Source organism: Anopheles moucheti, chromosome 2 (assembly GCF_943734755.1).
Source record: "Anopheles moucheti chromosome 2, idAnoMoucSN_F20_07, whole genome shotgun sequence".
Taxonomy (NCBI): domain Eukaryota; kingdom Metazoa; phylum Arthropoda; class Insecta; order Diptera; family Culicidae; genus Anopheles; species Anopheles moucheti.
In genome coordinates, this window is record NC_069140.1 from 524461 (window position 1) to 545456 (window position 20996).

The 20996-nt window shown below is 45.8% G+C and overlaps 2 protein-coding genes across 2 annotated transcripts in view; one reads left to right on the forward strand and one right to left on the reverse strand.

The window, feature by feature from the left end:
* Positions 1 to 4008, reverse strand: part of LOC128309459 (homeobox protein homothorax) — a 169862-nt gene extending 165854 nt beyond the window's left edge. The window contains exons 1-2 of the mRNA XM_053045859.1: positions 3867 to 4008; positions 294 to 2385 (exon numbers count right to left, since the gene is read on the reverse strand). Of these exons, the coding sequence (XP_052901819.1) occupies positions 294 to 308 (15 nt within the window). The 5' untranslated portion in view covers positions 309 to 2385; positions 3867 to 4008. The remainder of the gene's footprint in view (positions 1 to 293; positions 2386 to 3866) is intronic.
* Positions 1 to 20996, forward strand: part of LOC128309458 (uncharacterized) — a 195683-nt gene that overhangs the window by 115883 nt on the left and 58804 nt on the right. Inside the window, exon 2 of the mRNA XM_053045858.1 lies at positions 12180 to 12225. The gene's annotated coding sequence lies outside the window, so the exon portion shown is untranslated. The remainder of the gene's footprint in view (positions 1 to 12179; positions 12226 to 20996) is intronic.

The following is a 20996-nucleotide window of genomic DNA, read 5'->3' on the forward strand; positions in this document are numbered from 1 at the left end:
TCCCATTTTGCAGTGTTGCCGCGGGTCCGCAGAGTTGCCCAAAAAAAAAAAACAAAATCCTACACCGTTTTGTCGCATGTTGTTGCGGGTTCTTTGCGGGGAACTCCAGACAAGGCGAGTACCACCACCTAATCCTATTCACAAATGTGTCGAAATTAATATGATGATTCGAGAGGATCGAGAACGAACGTGGCGAACGCGATCGCCTAAAAGACCCTCGTATGTTCGGAGCTCTAGCTTCAACTCTGCTCCAAAGGCATGGAATTTGGTCCCCCGAAAAAAAAACAACTTACCCTAGGCTGTGCCATGTGTGCAGATCGTTGAAGTAGTCGTCGTTGTTGCCGGAATGTTGTGCGCCGTTGCGCTAGGTATGTAGGTAAGCCGGGACAAGCCGGTTCTGTGGTTTCTTTCTGAGCAGCACACGCAAGGAACACAGGCTACTATAACTCTTCGGTGTACCGTGAACTGATATTTACGCGATTCTTCTTCTTCTAACTCTCTTTCTCTCTATCAGGAAGATCCTCTTATCTCGTATACACACAATTACACCGCACACATACACTTTTCACACATACACGCATCCATACATGGGAAGGGGGGAGCGGCAGGTTCTTCGCACCCTGCAGGCACCGCGATATATAAACGCACTTTTATACTGTGGCACCATGCATGCCGGTTGGGCGCGAATCACTTCCCTTTTTTTGAACACGGATCTCACGGCCTGCTACTGCTGCTGCCGTCGGAACTGTGCGTCCGGGGCGCACAAACATACACACACGCGCGCGTGCACACACACACGCTCACCGCCCGATATCACTGCCGGACGAATGCATTACTACGACCGATTCGGGGCCTGTGTTTGCGACAGATGCGTTCCGATGCAGATGCGATCGACCACGATCATCTGGCGCGATAGCGGCCACTACCTCTGGCCCCTTTTGCCAGCAGCACACCTTTGCCCCTCAGGATCTTGCGCTGTTTCTTCGTGTCAGTGTATGCTGGTGTATGTTTATTCGGCTAACAAACGGTTCCACTCGATTAGAATGGTGCGTTTTTGTTTTCTGGGGGGCAAATCAAGCTCGCTTCAGCTTCGGGCTGTTGCTTGGTTTTGCGGTGTATATATAAAGGGTATAGATGTATAATTTGTATATATATCTCTCTTTCACTCTGTGTGTGTTTGTGTGTGCTTTACTCCCTTTTTGCCCTATGCGCTTACAAGCCAAAGGTACTTTCTCGCATCTAAATCTATCATCAGTTTCGTATACTTTCACATCAGACCGCGGCCATCTTACGGAGGCATATCCCCATGTGTGTTTTACTCGGCTTTGCTGTTCCGCGTTACTCCTTCGGCTCGATTTCGGTTACCTCGATCACCGTATGATCGACATTACGGCCGCCCGACTTCCACGGAGAAGTCCTGGTTCTTTCTCCCCCGGAATGCCGGGAACACGGAGTATTTTATGGGTTTTTATGGGGGCTGCGCAATGTCGCTACACGGTCGATAATGTTTCGGTTGGTGTGGTCAGCATAGAGCACGGGGGCTGGTGGTTGTGAGTTGTTGTCGTTTTTTGGTAAACTTTTCTTCTTGCTTAAAATAAAGCTACGCTTTTGTTCCTTCCAACTATTCGCTCTCACGGGCCAACTGTTGTATACACCTTGGTTTTGTTTTAGACGTCCGCGCGGGCCCTGCTTTGTGTTACAATATATATTCGTATACCTTCTGTATTTAAAGTGGGGGTTTTGCTTGCTTTGTTGTTCTTGTTACCGTGGGCGATTGTGTGCTCCTAGGCGTGATGAAAGCATTCAGTTGCCGACTCTGTCGCTCCGTATCAGTGCGTTTGTAATAATAGTAGATGGAGCAAAAGTAAGTAGTAGCTGCTCCAGCAATAGTTTTGCAGTAAAATGTATCAATTTGCTCTATTCCCGAACGCTTTAGCCAGCTTCTTCGATGCTTGCAAGTAGTAGTAGTAGTAGTTGTTGGTGATTATTCTTTTCCGTTTTGTTTTTGGTGGTTTGGTGGTTGCAAAAATGCCGTATACTGTTGTAGGAAACGGTGATACATGTATCCCGCTAGGTTGCACACGAACCGAAATCACATCCTGCTCCGTTCGACGCCGGGCGATCTCGGCTCCGTTTTTGCCGTCGGCCGGCCGCGTTGCGGGAACTGCGGTGAAAGGTTTTCACGTAAATTACAAAACAAACTTTTTGCCGGAAAATGCGCACACTTTTCCCTAACACGAATGTCACACGAAGGTATTGCACGCACGCACGCGAATTTTCGTTGTTTGTTACCCGGTTATATTTGAATTCGGATGCCGAACAACCAACACACTAGCGATGATGATGATGGCGATGGTGATCAGAATGCAATTCGGGAAAACGAAACTAAAACACAGAGGAAAAAAACGACACACAAAACACTGACTTTTAATAAGGAAAATCTAGTACTAGGACACTTGTTACTAATCAAACGACACGCGGCATTCCGGTACACACAACACACTCACGAAAATGCAACCGCAGAAGCCGGCAGACTAACAAAAAGGCGTAAAATAATCTCAAAACAAAACTTCACACCGCTCCGATCGCGAAACCGAAACAGCACGAAAGGATTCTAGTGCAAAATTGCAAACAGAACTCCGGTAACAAACTAAACGCACTAAAGGAATATCCCGAAAAGATCGCGAAATTAATAAATGGTCGTTACACCACAGACTCGAAACGGAGTTACTTTTGAGGGCAAACTGCAGCCTCCGAAATAAACAAACGTAAGAAAAAACCTCTTTGCCGTGCACGATGTTATTGTTATTGCGGTCTGCTGCTGTTGCTGATGATGCTGCTGCTGTTGCCGCGTTGCTGGGTGATTCGCGAGATGTTTTTGTTTTTATGTCGCCCGATTAGAGGATATTAATTTCCATAGCCCAGCGCGACCGTGCGGCGGCAATATATTTTCCCGGTCAGTCGGCCAACACGCCAGCGAGACGCGCACGCTGACTTTTTCACCTTTTTTGCACGTCGAAGTCGTCGGACTTTCGGTGTTTCGCGCTCGTCGAGATTGGCCCGCTGGATGGCCGTGTTTTGGGCCGTTTTTCCGAAGTGGCCCCCGAAAAACCAAAACCAAAAAAAAAACAATCACTCACACACGCGCGCGCGGGGAGTGTCAGCCCCACGGACGGATGGCCCCTCAAAACGAGAAGAACGCGAGGCGCGCGAGGTTGCGCCAGATTACGACGGAAACAAACCACGAGCAGTAGAAGACAAAAAAAATCACACAAAAACCACACACGTACGCACGCTGCTTTTCTCCGCTCTCACTGGGGGCCTCTGGGCGAGCTTGCTGCCGTGTGCGCGCTGCCTAGTGTGGTGTGGTGTGTGCTGGCTATGATGATAATAAATGACGCGTCGAAACGACCCAACCAACAATCTCGTTTCTCGTGTTGCTCGCTTGCCCGACGTTCGTCGTCGTCGTCGTCGTCGTCGGTTTGCAGTTGCGATGGTGTGCGTGACGAGGCACACACAGAACCGAGTGACTGATGAAGCGAGATGAGCGCAGTGAGATGAAGTGAGCCGTGCGTTTGCTCACCTTGTGTGTTGCGCGCGCGGCAATGAACACGACGAGTAAGGACGACGGTGGACGATGCTGGTAGTGGTGGTAACGGTGGTGACGGTGGATAGAATATTTTCCCTCCTAAGAAAGGAAGCTGCGCGGGACAGGGTGGGGCAGGAGAATGAGGGTAGGCCTTTGAAAGATCTGAAAGACGCGTGCTCCAACGTGATTCGAAAGGAATAAGATGAAGTGGAAGTGGAGTAGGGGGAGGTAACGAGGGAGGCAAGCGGGCAACAAACAAACAGAACAATAAACCAACCCGGTCCAGTGTCGTCACGCGGGGCTTCGCGCTCACTTGTGCGCACTTTTGCGAAAAATTTTAAAATCGTGTGTATATATAGATATATATAAATACAAAATATATGGTGTGCTTGATGTTTTCGCGCGCCACAGTGCGAAACGGTTCGGTAACTCGCCCGTCGTCGGGTCGTGGACACGTCGTACGCGGTTCGAAGGCAAATATACACTGTCAATCAACATTTATCTCTGCCCAGCCTCTGCCACCAACTGTAAGGTTTTGTATTGTGGGGGGCTGGGCCATACTTGGGATGGAATCTCCGCACCGTCCATCCGTCCGTGGCGGCTCCATCTCAGCGGATAATGTTTGGCGGGTGGGGGTGAACAAACGGAAAATTGCCGGGAATGCCCGAGCGAGAGAGCCCGACACCCAATCCAGCGCACCGTGCGAGCGAGACGGCAGGATGAAGGAAAATTTATGGTCCCGCCTCTTCACCGGCAGGTTGCACACGCACTCACACACACATACACACATATAGGGACGCAAAACGAATGCCCAACAGCGAAAAACATGGATCAGCCGACGAGTGAGATCAACGATGACAGCTCGGAAGTGAAAAGCTCTCACTCAAGCAGCTCACCGAGTGAGCAACCCTTACCCGCAACTCACCCGCTTCTCATCAGGTTCTGACGGGTGTTGTTGGTGTTGGTGATGCTAGCAACGGATGAGACGGAAACACATTTACGCTGCGATGAAACGAGCAAACGAGTAGAATGCGTGACCGCGTGTTTGGAATGGTTAATGTGTGTGTGTGTTAAAACGCGCTTTTTTCTCTTCGCGCATCGCCTGTCCCCGTGGAGTGAACGCAAACGTCAAAAAAGAGACACGACGGTCGACGTTATCTTGCGACGCACGTTTCTCACCTTCTGCCCTTTCTGTTCGCACACCATCTTCATCGTCCTCATCGCATATACACGCTGTGCCATAGGGGGGCGGGGTATCGTTTTGAAAAAATGGCTCCGCCTATTGCCCGCGCACATCGGGCCTATGAAAAGTGATGGCAGTATACGGATTATTTATATGGCTGATTGAAATGAAGGATGTTATGGCCCGGAGATTGGTGGGTATTCATCCCCTATATTCACCCCCCATGCACACACACGTGCGCGCGAATTCCAACATCCAGTTCAGAGCAGACGAGAAAACGAGCGTTCTCTGAGTCGCGTCGCAACCACTCATACACAGCCAGGCGTGACATCATCTTGTTGTCCGTCCGTCCATCCCGGCTGCTTCAAGAAAATGTGCCCAGTTTCGGCCCCAAAAGGAAAGAACGCTGCTGAAGAGTTCGCAAAACATTGGATAAAAGAAACACATACACACTGAACCGTTCTGACTCTTGTTGGACGAATCTGAAAGGCGGCATCAAAGGCGGCCCTGGAGAGACTTCAACAAAAAAAAAGTTAACAACAAAAATCAAAACAAAAAGAAAAGCAGCGCACACACACACGTGCGCGCTGCGACCTAATACACTTCAAATCCGCGAAGCAATAGTAGTCGACGCTAGCAGGCAGATGAAGACGCGTGCGAACGAGAAGGCAATGTCTGTTCGAAGGGCGAAAGTGAGAGAGAGAGAGAGATACGCACGCAAGCGGCCAAAAAGATCCTGCAATATTAGAATAAGAGCTGCGCAAATGTGAATTTTTCATACAACCCCACGGACAATGCGGGGGTGGGTGCCTGTGAGTGCGATGTGCGGCGGGTCGGCAAGTGTTCGCTTTCCTTCTCGGTGTTTTTTTTTTTATTTTCGTTGGATTGCTGTTCCTTAAGCTCCAAAGGCTTTTCCTGGGTTCTTGGGGAGAGCTGTGTGGAGATTGTGTGTACTTCTTTATTTTTCTTCTCATTGTTGCTTTACCATCGACTTTGACACTCACACAACTCATCTCTTTCGCACTCGGTGGCACTGGTCTTTGCGTTTCTGTTCTTTATTTTCCAATTTCTTTCCACTTTTTGCTTCAAAACCTCCTCCAGCGAAGAACTCGTTCCCTCCCCGGCGGGAATCATCGTCAGCGAACGAAAACCCGTTAACGATGGCTTTTCAAACTAAAGAAGCAATAGAAGGCGCTGGTGCAAGCAAAAAAAAAAGGAAAACCAATTTCGCGTGCCCTGCGCTACGGGCCCCGGGTAAGGAAACTCCTTCTAATTTTCTTTTCTGTCTCGTTGGCCGGGGGTTAGGATGAATGAATAAACCCAAAACGTAACGAGAATGCAGTATCAGCATACAGGGAAATAAGGCAAGAAAAAGTGGAAATAACACAAAATCTTTTTCCCTAATAGTTTGGAGCTCACGAAAGGTTCGGAAAATGTTGAGAAAACGGTGGTAGTTCGGCTTTTTCTATACTGCAACAGTTTCTTAATCTTTTCCCCATTCCAATCTCGCTTATCTCACCGTACTCGCTGAAGGAAAAGAAATTATAAAACATTCCATTCTTCCAACGCAGCATCATTATTATTATCCCCAGCATCACCATCAACAGCAGCAGCATTTAATAGAGCGAGCGAGTGCAAGAAGTTGTAATAATAAAAATAATTGCTTCACGGTCACCACCGGGCGGGTGCAATGGCACTTTTTGCATCTCCCTCCTGTGGTAACGGGGCACACATATAATTCCTGTGCTAGAAGGAAAACTCCCGACAAGTCGAGATGACTCAGGATATCGCACGACGACCGATCATGGTGTTGCTGTCGTCATATTATGTGGTCCCATAATAATCCCACCTGAAATGCCACCACCACCAAGCAGGCGCAGCGCACGGTTGCGATGGTGATGATATTCGCACCGCCGCCGTGCACCGAAAGTGATGTACGATGTCAAAATTATTTAAATCTAATGATAGCGCACGACAAATGAAAATTTGTTACCGGAGGAGCACGCAACAGACCGTCCGTTTCGTTCGACCCCCTGTGCCTGTGTAGTGGTGTGGTGTGAAGGGCATGAAACACGGGGACGAAACACCGGGGAAAAGGCTCGCCATGCTGTGCAACATCACAAAACAATAACAACAAGAGTAATGCTACTAACAATCCATAAACATTAGAGCAGAGTGTGAAGGGAAGAGAAAATATGTACACAAACACAAACACACACACACACACACACACACACAAGCGTACGCACTTGGCCACATATACTGGGGAGTTCTACAAACATTATCGTGAAACAAAACATGGACACCATATGCACGAGCGAGATAGCAGATGTCACCGGGCGGCGTCGACGTCGTCGTGCGTCACTATGTTGTACTCCAGATTGTAATATATGCTGTCTTGTTGCGCCTTGTCCTGTGCCCTCGTCCATTGTGACGATAGCCTCGACCAAAACGCAGGATGATTCTGGTGTTTACCTTGCAATTCCTTCACACCGTAACCGGACGACCGGGGCTCGGGGTCTTAGTGTACTCCACACATGCTGAAGTTGGCGGAACTCATTTGTGTTCCGAATCCGTGCACTAGCGCAGCATTCATTGTCCCGTGAGCATCCTCTGTACCCATATGGCCCGGCCGTGCATACATATAGCTGTGTATCATTCCGAACTGGTGAATGTCTGGCGCGCGCCAGACCATCCAGCCAACTCAGAATGCCGTCGCTGAAGATGATGATCGACCTTCACACATGCATTAGAGATAGCGTGTACGAGTTAATCGGAATGTTGTTACATTTCGGACAAGAGCCAGCCCAAAAGTTGCCCGTATTTATGCCGGTGTGAAGGAATGCCACGGAAGTCCAAAGGAATGCGCTTTAATATTCTGCTAAATATTGAAACATTTTTCTAACCACCACCCTGCTAGAATTTGGTCTTTTTTCGCCTCGTTACGTACGTCACCATATCAGCAACGGGGAATTGGATTCGTTCGTGCGTTCTTTCTGGTTTTGTTACACTATTTCACCCCAAAAAACCTGTCTGTCAGAAAATGCGTACCAGAGCGCAGCTAAAGCCGCAAGATAAAGCAACGAAAAGATCACAAAAACGCCCAGTGTGCCATAGTAATGAATTACGATTAATGGCGCCAATATGTTTAATGGTGCTTTCCCTTCAATGTTAGGCGGCCGAATGCTCGGTTGCCGTCGTTCTCCGCTTATGACAAATCCGGGGGGCTATATGGTGGATAATTTAAGACACATTGCAAACGCGGGGTTTTCGGAACAAATCTCAACCATCGTGCGTCTTATCAGGGTAAGCTGCACGGTCTCCGTAGTCGCGTCTACGTATGTGACATTCATTACACGCGCGCAGAAAATTACAGAACGCGTCATGTTGGTGCTAAAATGGCAAGTTTTAATCATAGCACAGCCGGAATACGAATTTCAAAAACCCAAGAACCCGACCGTTTGTTGTTGTTTATGACGCATGAAAAAGCCAGTTTTGTGCTAGAAGTACGTACGTACGCGGGAGTACGGTTAAACAGGCAGAATGGTAAAACCAAAAGAAACTCCAATCAGAATGGCATTTCGGGAGGGGGGGCACATGGTCCCAACCAAACAATCAAATAAGCTTCACTTCCGAACACGGGGCCACCGTCGCACCGAATTTATCGAACCACCACCGGCAGCCAACTAACTTCTGCCAAATTGGCCGCGAACTTGAGCGAGTTCCGGGATATTCGGGGGAATCGGGGGCTCGGGGTGCGAAACGGGGCAGTCACCCCCACGAAACCGGGCGACGATAAACATAAATGATGGCAAACAACAGCAAAACAGCGACACGGTTTCCAATATTCTAGCTCTATGCTTTCTTGTTACCCCGACTAACCAGCCGGGGACCTCCGCACAAACTAAGTGCCTCCACTACGCGTCTTTTTGGCATAAAGGCGTTCCAACAACTCGTACCACCTTCGAAAAACATATATATATGTGGCACAACAAATATAGCTCACTTCTCATATTCACTGCTCCGGTGCAGGTGTTGTTTTTCCACCATTGACGTGTTTCTGTTTCAAACACACGCAAAAACGCCGGAATTGGGATGAAAATCGGTTCCATGACGCACGGACGTACCGAGCATCTATGCAGAATTCGTGGCGGAAAACTTTCCCATAATTGCCCGTAGCCCTGTAACGTGGCGGAAGCGTTAGTTTATTGGGCATGCTTTTTGGCAGGCATCGAATGGGAACATTACAGAGCAGCGTTTTGGCCGTGTCTTCGGATAAGAAATATTAAACGCGGCGAGAAGTTTAAATTGGGCCGTCGGTGAAATTTCTAGCATGATTTCTAGCGGGCTGGCTAGCTGGAAGAAAAGGTAACGCTCGGCGCTGTTTTGTGGTTGTGGCACTTTTTCGACAGTCATTGTTTGTGAAAAATGTCCACGTACGTGTGTGTGTGTGTGTGAATTGTTTTGCTTTTGTGACGCTAGAACGCTAGAATATGCTTTAAAGTGAGGGTTTCAATGCTTGTCAAGAATTATATACTGCTTTTTGCTAGAATTAACAGTAATTTCTAATTTGAACGATTTTCTGCTCTTAATATTAGTATCACAGTTGGATACCATAATTCGAACCGTTTAATCCTTAGGTTAAAAGGTGGAAATTTGACAATAACAATGTATTTTTTGACCATAATCTATGCAAAATAAATTGAAAATAGTTATAAAGCTTTTCAGTTTTTCTGTTTGTTTTTCAATTTGAATATAAATCCTGAACCTGGTTTCAAAAATATGTATGTAGAGTTTAGAAAGATTAGTAAACTAATTTCATAAACTTATCTAATAGGTTCTACTCTCAAGAGCTTCACTTCAAATAAGTGTAAATGTGCTAAATTGAGCATTAATAATTTTTAAAAGTTTTAATGAAGTGTCTTAACATTAGTAAAATAATCCAGTAACTTAGTATTGTTCGTCTATATTCAGAAAAAAACACAGAATTGCAACTAAGTGACGGAGTGACCAACTTTATCATTTAAAAACCTTTTGTATGAATTTGAAATAAACAACTAATAATAATTATTCGAAATAAATGAAAATTTTGTGCTGAAACGTAATAATCCAAATCCTAAGCTATCTACAATCTTTTTATTTGTAAACACATAGTGCTCGAAGGCGTTATGAAACAGTAAGTTGCAGCTTATTTTATTCAACACACAGCTTCAAGCGGTAGTTCAGTGTTATCGCTGTAATTTTGTGATGTTATGCCCGGTGTTTCACACCAATTCCAGCCAATTCTTAAAGCTACCCCGAAACCCCGAAGCATCACCAGATCATTCACTACTTCAAAACTTAGCGCGTCGCGGTCCAACCAACCGTTCGTATCGATTTTTCCTCGCTCCTACGAATAAAAAATATGAGCCCAATTACAATCGCAAAAAGGAAACACATTTTTCGCCGTTTATTCCTATTAAAGTGCCTTCACATCGTCACGACCTCCTCCATCCGTCGTACCTTTTATCGATTCACCTCACCCGTGAGCCTCTTTAACAATGCTGCTGTGTCTGCAGTCGCCGTGTTTCAACACTGTTTTGCTGCTGTCTCGCTGTTCAGGAAAATCTCGGTACTAGCTCGGCCTGCGAGCCCCCGAAAACAAATTGGGCTCTCTGTCTGTCTGTCTGTCTGCCGGTGTGCAAGTGTGTGTGGGGGGTTTTTTTTATTGACCATTTATGCTTTCATTTCCATATCGAACCGCCGAACCGCCGGTCAATGATTCGCGCCAAAACACCCATAAGCGCAAAAGACAACAACGCGGCAGAGCGACTCTATTACCGGCGTTGCGCACTAGATAAATTGAAGTCGAATGAAGTTGTGGCAAAAACCAAAAGCACCACACCAGATGTAGGACAAACAAAACGCCAAAACATGCACACGCACACAAGCTGAGTCCTGAACGGCGAGTGGGGGAAAAAAAACGCCCAAACAAAAAATCGATCAACTAGCGCGCCAAACACTTCATAAATTTCCACTAAATTAATGAACCGAAAGGACCCGCGACAGGACGGAACTGGACGGTTTCGGTCGGTTGTCCAAATGTGTGTAGCTGTTCGTATGGGTAGGTTAAAGTAGGTCGTCAGTGAAGCCAGATCATCACGATGCAAGAGATCGGGCCCGTCGGACAAAGTTTGAAAGGTTGTCAGAAATGAAGTCGCACAAAAACTGCAACTGAATGCAAATCGCTAAACTGAAATCTCCCATGCAAGCAGAACACATTAAAAAAGCGGAATAACATAACAAGGTAGTGGAAACCGCGGCGAAAAAAACGAACCCGCGTATGGCCCCCGAGGTCAGGTGTGCCCTCTTTCGGATATGCAACGTTCGACCGTAGGCTTCACAAAAATTTCATCCAAAATCGAACTTTGACGTGCCTTTCGACGGCGTTCCGGTTTCGGATCGCGGATGAAATATTGATAAATGTTGTGCGCTAGAGCTGAGGCGATGAAATGGCACGAAAGCGAAACAGAGCGGGTGAGGAAAAGAGAAACACACAATGGAGCATAATAAAACAAATGCAAGGATCCATCATGTATGCATCACTTCTCGACTCCCCACAAACTGCTCCCCTGGAACTCTTGCGCCGGGAGTCATATTTTTGGAAGAAATCTGCCCATTCGTAGCCATGGGGTGCATCAAATCGATGGCAAAAAAGAGAACCGCAAAAAAGAAACATTTTCGAAAATCAGATTATTAACCAGAATAAGTTGCGCACATCAGCGTGTGTGTGAGTGTGCGGTGCAAAACGGTCACCGGAAGGACGAAAGCCCCGTGTCTCTGGATCCGTGGATCCTTACCGGTCACTCAGCAACACAAGGGTGGACGGACTCGAAAGGCTCGAAAAAATCGATATTGATCCATCGATTTCGTTGACAAGTTGACAGGTGACAAATGAAGTATTATAGTCAAGAGACCGAGGCTGACTGACTGGTGTGACTTGCTGACCGATGCAGAGGGTGGCGCGCGCCGGAGAGGTCACCGTAGTGGATAAGTAGCTGGATAACGCACGAAATCCTCGCGTTGAGAAAATGATAGGCAGGTTTGGTGTTTTGTTGTAATAGCCGTGTGCCATCCGGCCATTCGTACGCCGCTGTTAACTGTCCCGCTCGAGATGCAATCGATATTGTTGAACATGCTTTAACGATGCGTGTTTAAAGTGTTCCTTGTTGAAGAGTCAGAAAAGGACACTGTTTTTTACTCGTTTCCAACGATACGGCTGCATCCTGAGCGAGTTTATTTTAGTATTATTGTTATTAATTATCCGCCGAAGAACGCTTATCAATATAACATAAGTTTATCAACTTATTGCAACGACACTAACCGATTTAACGACTTACTTATGAAAATTATTTTCCAATATTTCAGAGAACTGTTGTGACGAAAGGAATTATCACGCAGAATCTCAAAAAAGGTAAGTGAATATTTTTAATGAATAGTTATCTCACTTGCTAATTTTGCATAATACAAAAGAAAAAAAAAACTTATACAAGAGTGAGTAATGTAAGAAAATAAGTACGGAAAAATTTCAACATGATAAGTAATTGAGAGTTTGTCAGTACGCTGCTAATAATGCTAATGCTGTTCATGCTTAATGTTCTTTAGAAAACCAATCGGTTTGTTTAACTTAGATAGAACCAATTCAAAATGATCGCACAAAGCGAACTCTGTTTCTTATAATAATATAATTTTGATTCCATTGAAAGTTATTTGAATAACTTTTGTAACAATTGCGAAGTTCTTGTGGAGTAACAAGATCGAAGTTGGTTGAGATTGCGGTACATCTAAGTTAATTCTAGACACCCTTTGGTGCATTTTCCACGCATTTCTAACAGTATTGTCATTAATAATACATGAGAATTACGTTATCTATTCTCTAGAGCTTCTATAAAAAGTAAAACACAACGAAGCTTTGAAGTCCCGAAATGGTTGAAAGTGTCTGACTCAAATCGACATGTGTACGCTTCAAGTAACAGTCAACAGTACCCTTCTACAGCAAGCAATGAAGATCGCAATTAAAGTGCACATTCAATGCAGTGTTTTTGTTCTTTCGCTACATACACATACACTGCCCTTAAATCCTTTTTACGCTGCGGTATCAAATGTCGCATAATTTTATCAGAAACTGCCTTTTAAACGCTACCTCGCTGCCACTCGAGCCGTTGGCCTCGGCAGCACTATCGGCCATAATTTTCCCATGGTTCTTAACGGGCAGGAAAAAAGGAACACCACCACCCAGTTTCCCAGCGTCTGTTTTTCCCCTCCCAGTTTTGGTCCGGACACGCCCGGACGCGCGTCAAACAACAATTCATTCGGGATAATCGTGTGTACAAGGGAAGAAAAATAAAATAAACTATCAACTCACGTAGCGCACCGTAAGCTCACGCGTACCCGGCGTATACGCCGGTACGGGGCCGGGGCTCGGGGCCATCTCGAAAAACATCAAAACAAACAATCAAACTGGCAGCACAAACATTCGATCGATCGCAAAAGCAACAGTCGGACAGAAATTTGCGCACCCAACAACAAACGGAAGTCAAACAACCGGGTTTGGGTGCGAAAATCATAGCATCCTGGGATCGGTTGCCCGTGCACTTTCTACCACCGTGTGCCGTCTGTCCTAAGGAGACTCCAGAAGTTAGTGTTTTTTATGGTATTATTATTGGTTGGCTGGAGCTCTGTGCTCTTATTAGCTGACGACGCGAGGTCGAACGAACAAGATCACGCTGGTGCGCGCGTCTTTGTGTCGATATAAAATTTATTTTATGCTGATGATGGTGTAGATTATCTGCATCAATTGACGACAATTTTCGGTTCCGGAATCGGTCGTAAAATTGCAACACAAAACCTCCCCTTTCCCAGTGCGCAAAACTCACAAAGGACAGATGCCCGTGGGGTGTTGTGGTGTGTGTTGTACCGTTTCGTGTCGGTCCGCTTGTATGGATTAGACGCGTAACACTAACAGCAGAACCGCACTTTGAGGGGTGAAAGGAAAGAAAAGCAACAGCAGAAATTGTAGCACTCATGCTCAACCAGAATGAGATTCTTTCGCATCTCGAAGGACAAGCGAAGATGTCCACCGCAGAATTCAAGTGGCACTTCTTGGGGCCTTCCCTCGGTCCCTCGCATGATGATTATCGCTATCCGTGCGAGGAAACCGATGGTTGCAGATTTCAATTCACGTATCCTTCGGCAAACCGCACGACCCTGTGTCTGTCGAAACGAAAGGAAAGGACCAGCAGAAAACATGACGAGCTCTCGTCAATGTCAACTTTCACCAAACCAACACCGCACGCCACCATATCTCGCATACTGCATTAGGGAAAGATCCCACAGATGAGATACGCATTCACGCCTACTGTGTGTGTTTTGTTTTCTACTTGTCTGTTTGCCTCTGTGTGTTGCTTTGTTCGGTACGCTTTCGAGAGATCCTTCAATGTCTAAGCATCCTTGGGTGCGAATGGTTTGCTCTGTTCCGGAAGTGTTTTTCCAGTGGCTTTTCCGCATCGCACGCTCTCTAAATGGTTGGGCTTCGTTCGCTCAAGCGTAATCGAGCTGCTGTGAGCTCTGATTATACATCAATTTTGCGTCATTCGGCGAGCCCTTCCTTTTATACCATCCATCCTCGATTTTCCCACAAGCGTTCCCTTCACGCCTACTCGCAAGGCATTGGTAGAATTGTTTTAGGATTATGGTTGTAAAGTTAATAAGCAGCGAGTGACTTCGTTTTCCGCCGGAGAGCCCAGCATTTTAGCAGCACCCCTTTTTTCAAACGATTCCCGAGGGGCCCGCGAAAGGTTTGGGAAGGTGGTGGCCAACACCACCAACACGCCTGTCAACCGGATTGAAGAAGTGTTTCTAATTTTGAAACCAGCAGCACCAGTAGCAACTAACAAACGCTCCGTATTTCCCTATCGTACCACGTAAGCTAATTGTACCTCCTGTCTGGAAGGGTTGCAGGGGTTGTGTGGGGGTCGTAGGGAGGAAAAGGATACCGTGTGCTGCTGGCGTCAGCTTTTCGTAATGAGCGTAAGCCTTCTTCCGCTGCGGAGCGTGGCCTCATCCGGATGCTGACATGGTGTCCCAGGTGCTGCCGCATGGTGGAGTACGGTTTAGGGTGTTATCAGCCGATGCGGAGACGCTATTTCACGCCATCAACTTTCGGTGGGGAGAGAAAGGGAGGTTTTCTCCCAAAAACCCACACCTACCCACCACCAAAGAAGGACCATGCCGGGGTGAATTCACAAATCCAAAGGGACCAACCAATTGCCCAAGAAGCGAAACATCTGAGATCCGGAAAAACCGGTGGAAAAACAGGGATTTGTGTGCAGATACCGGGCATGGGAATCTCCCGGCATCCGGGTCGGGAATACCATAAACCTTTAAATTATTCAAAGCAGTGATTAAAAACTGACTACTTGGCGGGTCCACCAAGTGCTAGTAGGGTGAGTGAGAACAATCGTAACCGAGGGCGGCGGCTTGCGCGCTGGACCGCAGGACGACCGTGCTGGGCTAAAGTCCCCGTTAGGGAACAGTTTTATTCAATTTAAGTGTCCATTTTTAACGCATTATTGATGAATAAATTTCCACATTTTGCCACGACAGCATCCGAAATGGCAAATGGCGCACGGTGGCGGTGCGTTGCTGTTGGGTTGGGTTTTATTTTGTTTTCCATTTTTCCAACACTGGTTTCTGTGTGATTCTGTGAGTGTGCGTGCGTGTGGGGGTGAAAAAGTTTTTCCAGCTGTACCAGTTCTCGGTATCTGTACAGACCGTACTGATGTGATATCTTCATCGCGGTACTCCATGGTATCCATGGCACGCAGTAGGCCATGCCTTGCACCAACCGGGGGATCAAGTGCGGAAAAACTCCGACAACTGCCGGCTGACGTTTGGGGAATAAAAGTTACAGTCTATTACCGCCAGATGGCGTCACCTGGTGTTTTTGTATTTTTGTTTTTACGTCCGATTTTTCCCGACTGCCCTTAGCCATTTCCCTCAGTTGGTGACTCTTTTTGTGTCCCATCGGAGCAGCAACGTGGCTGAACGGTTAGGATTGGATTCTTTTTACCCCCTAAAGACGCCGACCATTTTGTGGCGTAGGGTAAAGCAAAGCAGTAAGTAAGCGTGTTTTCCAATTTGCTGGTGTTCTTTGGCGTCCTCTGGGCCTCCGCAGACCAGCCGGTGTACCAGACGGTGTGGTACAAGCGTTTATAGTACGTTTTACTGCCATTATTCGCTTGGAAATGAATTCAATTTGAGGCACCAACTTGCATTCGGTTGTTTCTATTTTTTTCGCTTTGTGTTTCCCCTTGTTTGAACGGGAGCAAAAAAGAAAATTTAAATAAAAAACTCATTTCCACTTCCTTGGCCAACATCGCATACGCACCGACACGCACGCACACACCCATACAGACCGAATGGCAAACATCATCGCAATCGCCGGCATCATCATCAACACCCGATTCGAGCAAATCGCAACACCAGCAACAACAACAACGACGCATTTATGCAAAACGCAATCCCGAGGAAACAATCGGACACAATGCCACAATGCCGCCAGACAATCCCTGAAACGAGAACCCATCAACGTCGTGCAATCGTGGCGTGCGCCCAGGAAAAATCCCCAACTACGCAACTCGGCACGGGAGGATAATTTTATGCCACCACGAAATGTTGCATTTTATGAACCATTTTCCACCCGCAGAACCCGGTGGCACGAGGTTCACTGAATTCATTGAAAAATAAAAAAACAGCAGGGCCACACACAAAAACGAAGCTCCGAGGCAAGACGGCAAGTCAAACAATTGAGGCGTTCACATTCGGCGTTTCTAATGTGGCGATACGATAAGCGATCATACGCTTTTGCGAGAGAATGGGACCAGTTTTCCATCTCAGATCTGCATGTTAAATGTTCTGCGAATAAACACCAACTGGATGCGTCTTTTCTTCCAGGGTGTGCATGAAGCGCGAATGAATGCGTCCAGGGATGAAATGTCGTCGTGAAATTAATCTCGTTAAAACAAAGTTTCCGGCGGTGGGAAAGCGGTGGAACGCCAAGGTAAGGAGTAAGGACGGCAGTTGACTTTCTGCTTTATGACCTGCCGGGAATGGGCCATCGTGTCTTTCGTTCGTTTTCCAATTTTTTTTCCACGCAAGAGCTCATTCGAATGTCGGCGAATATCGTTTCCGCAATTTTCCACTTCCGCAAGCAGGAAGCTGAAATTGTCACATGCTGTGCTAGAGATTTGGGGACACGGAAAGAGGCTAACTGGTCGATGCTGATACCGTCCTTCCGGCCAGCTTAAAGGCACATGAAAGAAATAATTGTACCGAGGTAGAGAAAAAGTAGAGAAAAAACATAATTCCCTGCCTATCCCTATCGGAATGGGATCGCGGACAGACGCTCGTTGACCTCGGGAGGGATAATTTTCATTACATAAACGGCTTCTGTATATTGTCCGGTTCGGATTAATAACATTTCCTATTTTGGAATCCTTTTTGTTTTGTTTTAAAAAATCCGACAGGGTTTTCGAGGTTTCTAGTTGGACAAGTTGAAGTGATTGTTGGATTTTTTTTTTCTAGTTGTTCTAGAATGGGAGAATATTTGAAATTCTTCACAATTTCTTTTTTTTCAATTTTTTTTTTTTGTGAAGTTGGCATGACCGCTATCTCCTGAGGGTTTAAGGGTCTCGTGGCTAAGTAAGCCTGTAGCGTTTGGAACAGAATACATTGCGACTAGTAAAATTGGCAAAGCATAAGATTGCTTCAAGATTGCAGGAACTCATATCATAGACAACCATCTAGTTGATTTTGAAAACACAAATGGGTCCAACTATTCGTCTAACAGAATCCTGAAAACCCTGCACCAGAAACCTTGTTTTCCGAAGTTTCTTTTCTACTCTTATAAGACCGTCGCACACGTCTTATCCTTAGCTTCTTGTTGAAGTTATATGTTGAGGTTTGTGTAATCTTTTTTTCTCATGTTGTTGCTTTGGATAAGATTAAACAGAATTTTTGCTTAAATCTTTCGATTACCGTTCCCGGCATGCAGAGTTGAGAGCGGCTCCACCGAGCGAATAATCCGAAAGGCAAAATTTTAAAATTAAGGCGTACGGCACTGACAAATAACAGCAGGTAATCGATATGCAATTAAACGGTTCACTGAAACGAGCTGAACGTACCACGGTACCCATCATCAGCATCCCGCCAGAAGGAATGGAGTTTCCCAACCCCGCGCGAAAGCAGGACGGGTGGAGGTTGAGCTGGATTGGAAGGATGAAGGTGGATAATACTCAAAAATATCATCGATTGGACTTACAACAACTGCAGGGGCGCAAATGGTACTGAACCAAAAAAAAGTGCTCGCACACACACACGCTGGTTTCGATTAAGAATTGGCCCACGGTGCGGAAGATGGACGGTGGGGGAATGGGCGGCCAGGCGAAATGTATGGCATTGGCACCATTTGCTTACGCCGCCGTTTGGCTGCTGGCCACTAGGAAAATGGCGGCTCGGAAGCCCCCACCACGGTGCCAGTACGTCGTGGTGCCGTAATAATTTAAACTTTGCCAACTTTTAATATATTTAACGAGCGTGAGTGGAGAGAAAATGAAGTAAAGTAGACACACACCGGGTGTGTGCTTGTGTGTACGTTCATCCCGGTTCTTTCCCCCCTGCGTCGAGGCTGATGCAGACGATCGACCCAAAGAAGAAGAAAAAAAAGGAGGCAAAAGTGCTTCACCTTCGATTTGTTTGTAGAAAGGAGCAGAAATCGATAATAAATTAAACACAACTTCCAAAGCGTGTGCGCGCCGGATTGCTTTCTTCGCTTTGCTACTCGCAGGGCTGGTGTTTTGGCGCGGATTGTTTCTGGTACTATTTTAAAATTCCTGTAGCGTCTCGTAGCGATCTTAGTTGCGGGGGTGAACACTAACCGAGGCCAGTACAGGAATCCTTGTTTTTTTTCAGCCATGCTTTATCTTTTTTTCGGTTGCTAGCTGGGCGTGCTGGTCAAAACCCGATCGGGAGGGACGCAGCGGACAAGCGGGTCTTGTTTAGCGTCAAATTGAAAACAGTGTCGAAAGTAATCCTACGAGGCGGTTAGTAATAATTGAACTTGAAGTTTGGCTCAATTTCAGAAGCATTTCCAAGTGGCTTGGTTTTTTTGTTTTACTTCTCGCTCTTGTTGTTGTTGTTGTTGCTCCTTTTAAAGTTTCGACAATGCAATAAATAATGAAAGTAATACGCTTGTAAAGAGCGTGAAAATTGAAAATACGACAAAAAAGTTTTTCCCTCTGCTACGGGGAAAAGGGAAAGTTTTCGGAGTTTTGGCAAAACGAACAAGCCAACGAACCCTGATAGGACGGCACACTCGCACTTTTCCTTCAGGTTTTGGAATGTGCCTTTTTAGAAACAACGTTTGTTTAGTCAACTTATGTGTTTTTAACTTGTTGCAAAGAAGCGTTACGACATCGTAAAGAATGTGTTTAATTTATGTTGGGTTGTTCGTTGGGTAAATATGTCTTTCGTGTAATAGAATTAAGTTTTGAAAAATGATGCGGGAAAATTGATTTTTCATTGATGTCTTTAAGATCCTTTTCGGGGTATGTTGTTTGCAAGTAAAGTTGACATAGTATAATAATTTGTAGATTTAAAATCAAATAATATGATAAAATTTATGCTTAAGAGACAATGTTGTAGCCATTTCTAGACACTATGGAATTTTTGACAACGATGTTCCAAAACTAATTTGATGAGAATTGATTTTAAATTGTCCTTCAGATAAAAGCAAATAATCAATCTTATTCAATCTGTATTATGATGCTATGGACTTTGCAATGTCGCACAATTCTTGTCTTTTTTCGATTAAGCACCACAGAAAATGAATCAACTTTAATGAAATTTTGTATCGATATCACGAATATCTTGCTCATTTCACGACCAATGAAATATTTTACACATAGTTTAGGTTTATTGTGTTATTATTTTAAATTGTTTAGTGTTTATATTATTCCAACAATTCGTTCTAAAGCTTCAGAATAACACATGTATTCATTTCTAGAAATGCATTGAAAGAAAAAAAATTCTTCAGGAGAAATTTTCTCGTAATAGTTTTAATACTTCAATTCCACCTGAGTATAAATTGTGTGAGCAACACGCATTGTAGTGTTCACTTTACAGCATTAAAAATTAAATTCAAATTTATGACCATCTCCAACACGTCCTGGGGATAATTCTAAACTAATTAAGAACGCATTTTTCGTGTTCCTCTCGAGAAACCCCTGTTGCCTCCTTGCAGTCTAGCCCGGTTTTACAATAGGGGTTCCCGTTTTCATTTACAACCATTTTGCAGCATCATACGGTGCGATTAAAATATCAAAATTCATAACAAAATAAGCCGTTCCGATGGCAATCGGTATGCACACCCACCACCCTACCGTACCGTGTTCCACCGTACGTCTCATCTAATCATATGCTGACAATTAATGGCCACACCAGCCAGCAAGCCAGCCAGCAGTCGGCACACAATCTCGTCCCAGAGCTTCCTGTGAGCAAAAACACTCACATTCTTGCCCTCCCGGGGGTAAAATAGCGCACAAATCCATAAAATGTTTATCTTCGGCCGGCGGTAGCAAAACTGGCGCACCGGATCGGGACGAGTGATGTCTTCGCCTTTGAAAATTGAAACGCACCTCACAAAACCATTCGCTCGGATGGACGCGTTTGCTTAATCCTTTGAAAAAGCAATTGGCGTTTAATGAGTCATAAAATCATATCACCCCCGAACGCTGGACGAAATCGGGAACGGGAACGGGAACGGAAACAGAAGGGGTAAAGCCCCTGGGGAACCGCCGGCAAGGAGCAGCAGTGTGCCTTTTCTTCTGTCTTTCGCGATGGGCGATGAGCAGTGATGAGACTTTTATTGCATGTAAAAATTATACCAAAAATTTAAATTTCCACCCTAACACTGTCGGGGGGATTCTTGGGGTGAACGAAGAGGGTCGTGGACGGGAGTAGGACAAGATAAATAAATGGTTTTATTTAAAATTCATTAAACATTCATCAAACTTTGCGCCGTTCGAAGCGAACGCCGTCGGTCGGTTTTTGCTCGGTGTCCGGAGCGTGAATCCCGAACCACCGGATCCCGATAACCTTTAGTGTCGCAGACACTTGCTTGCGACG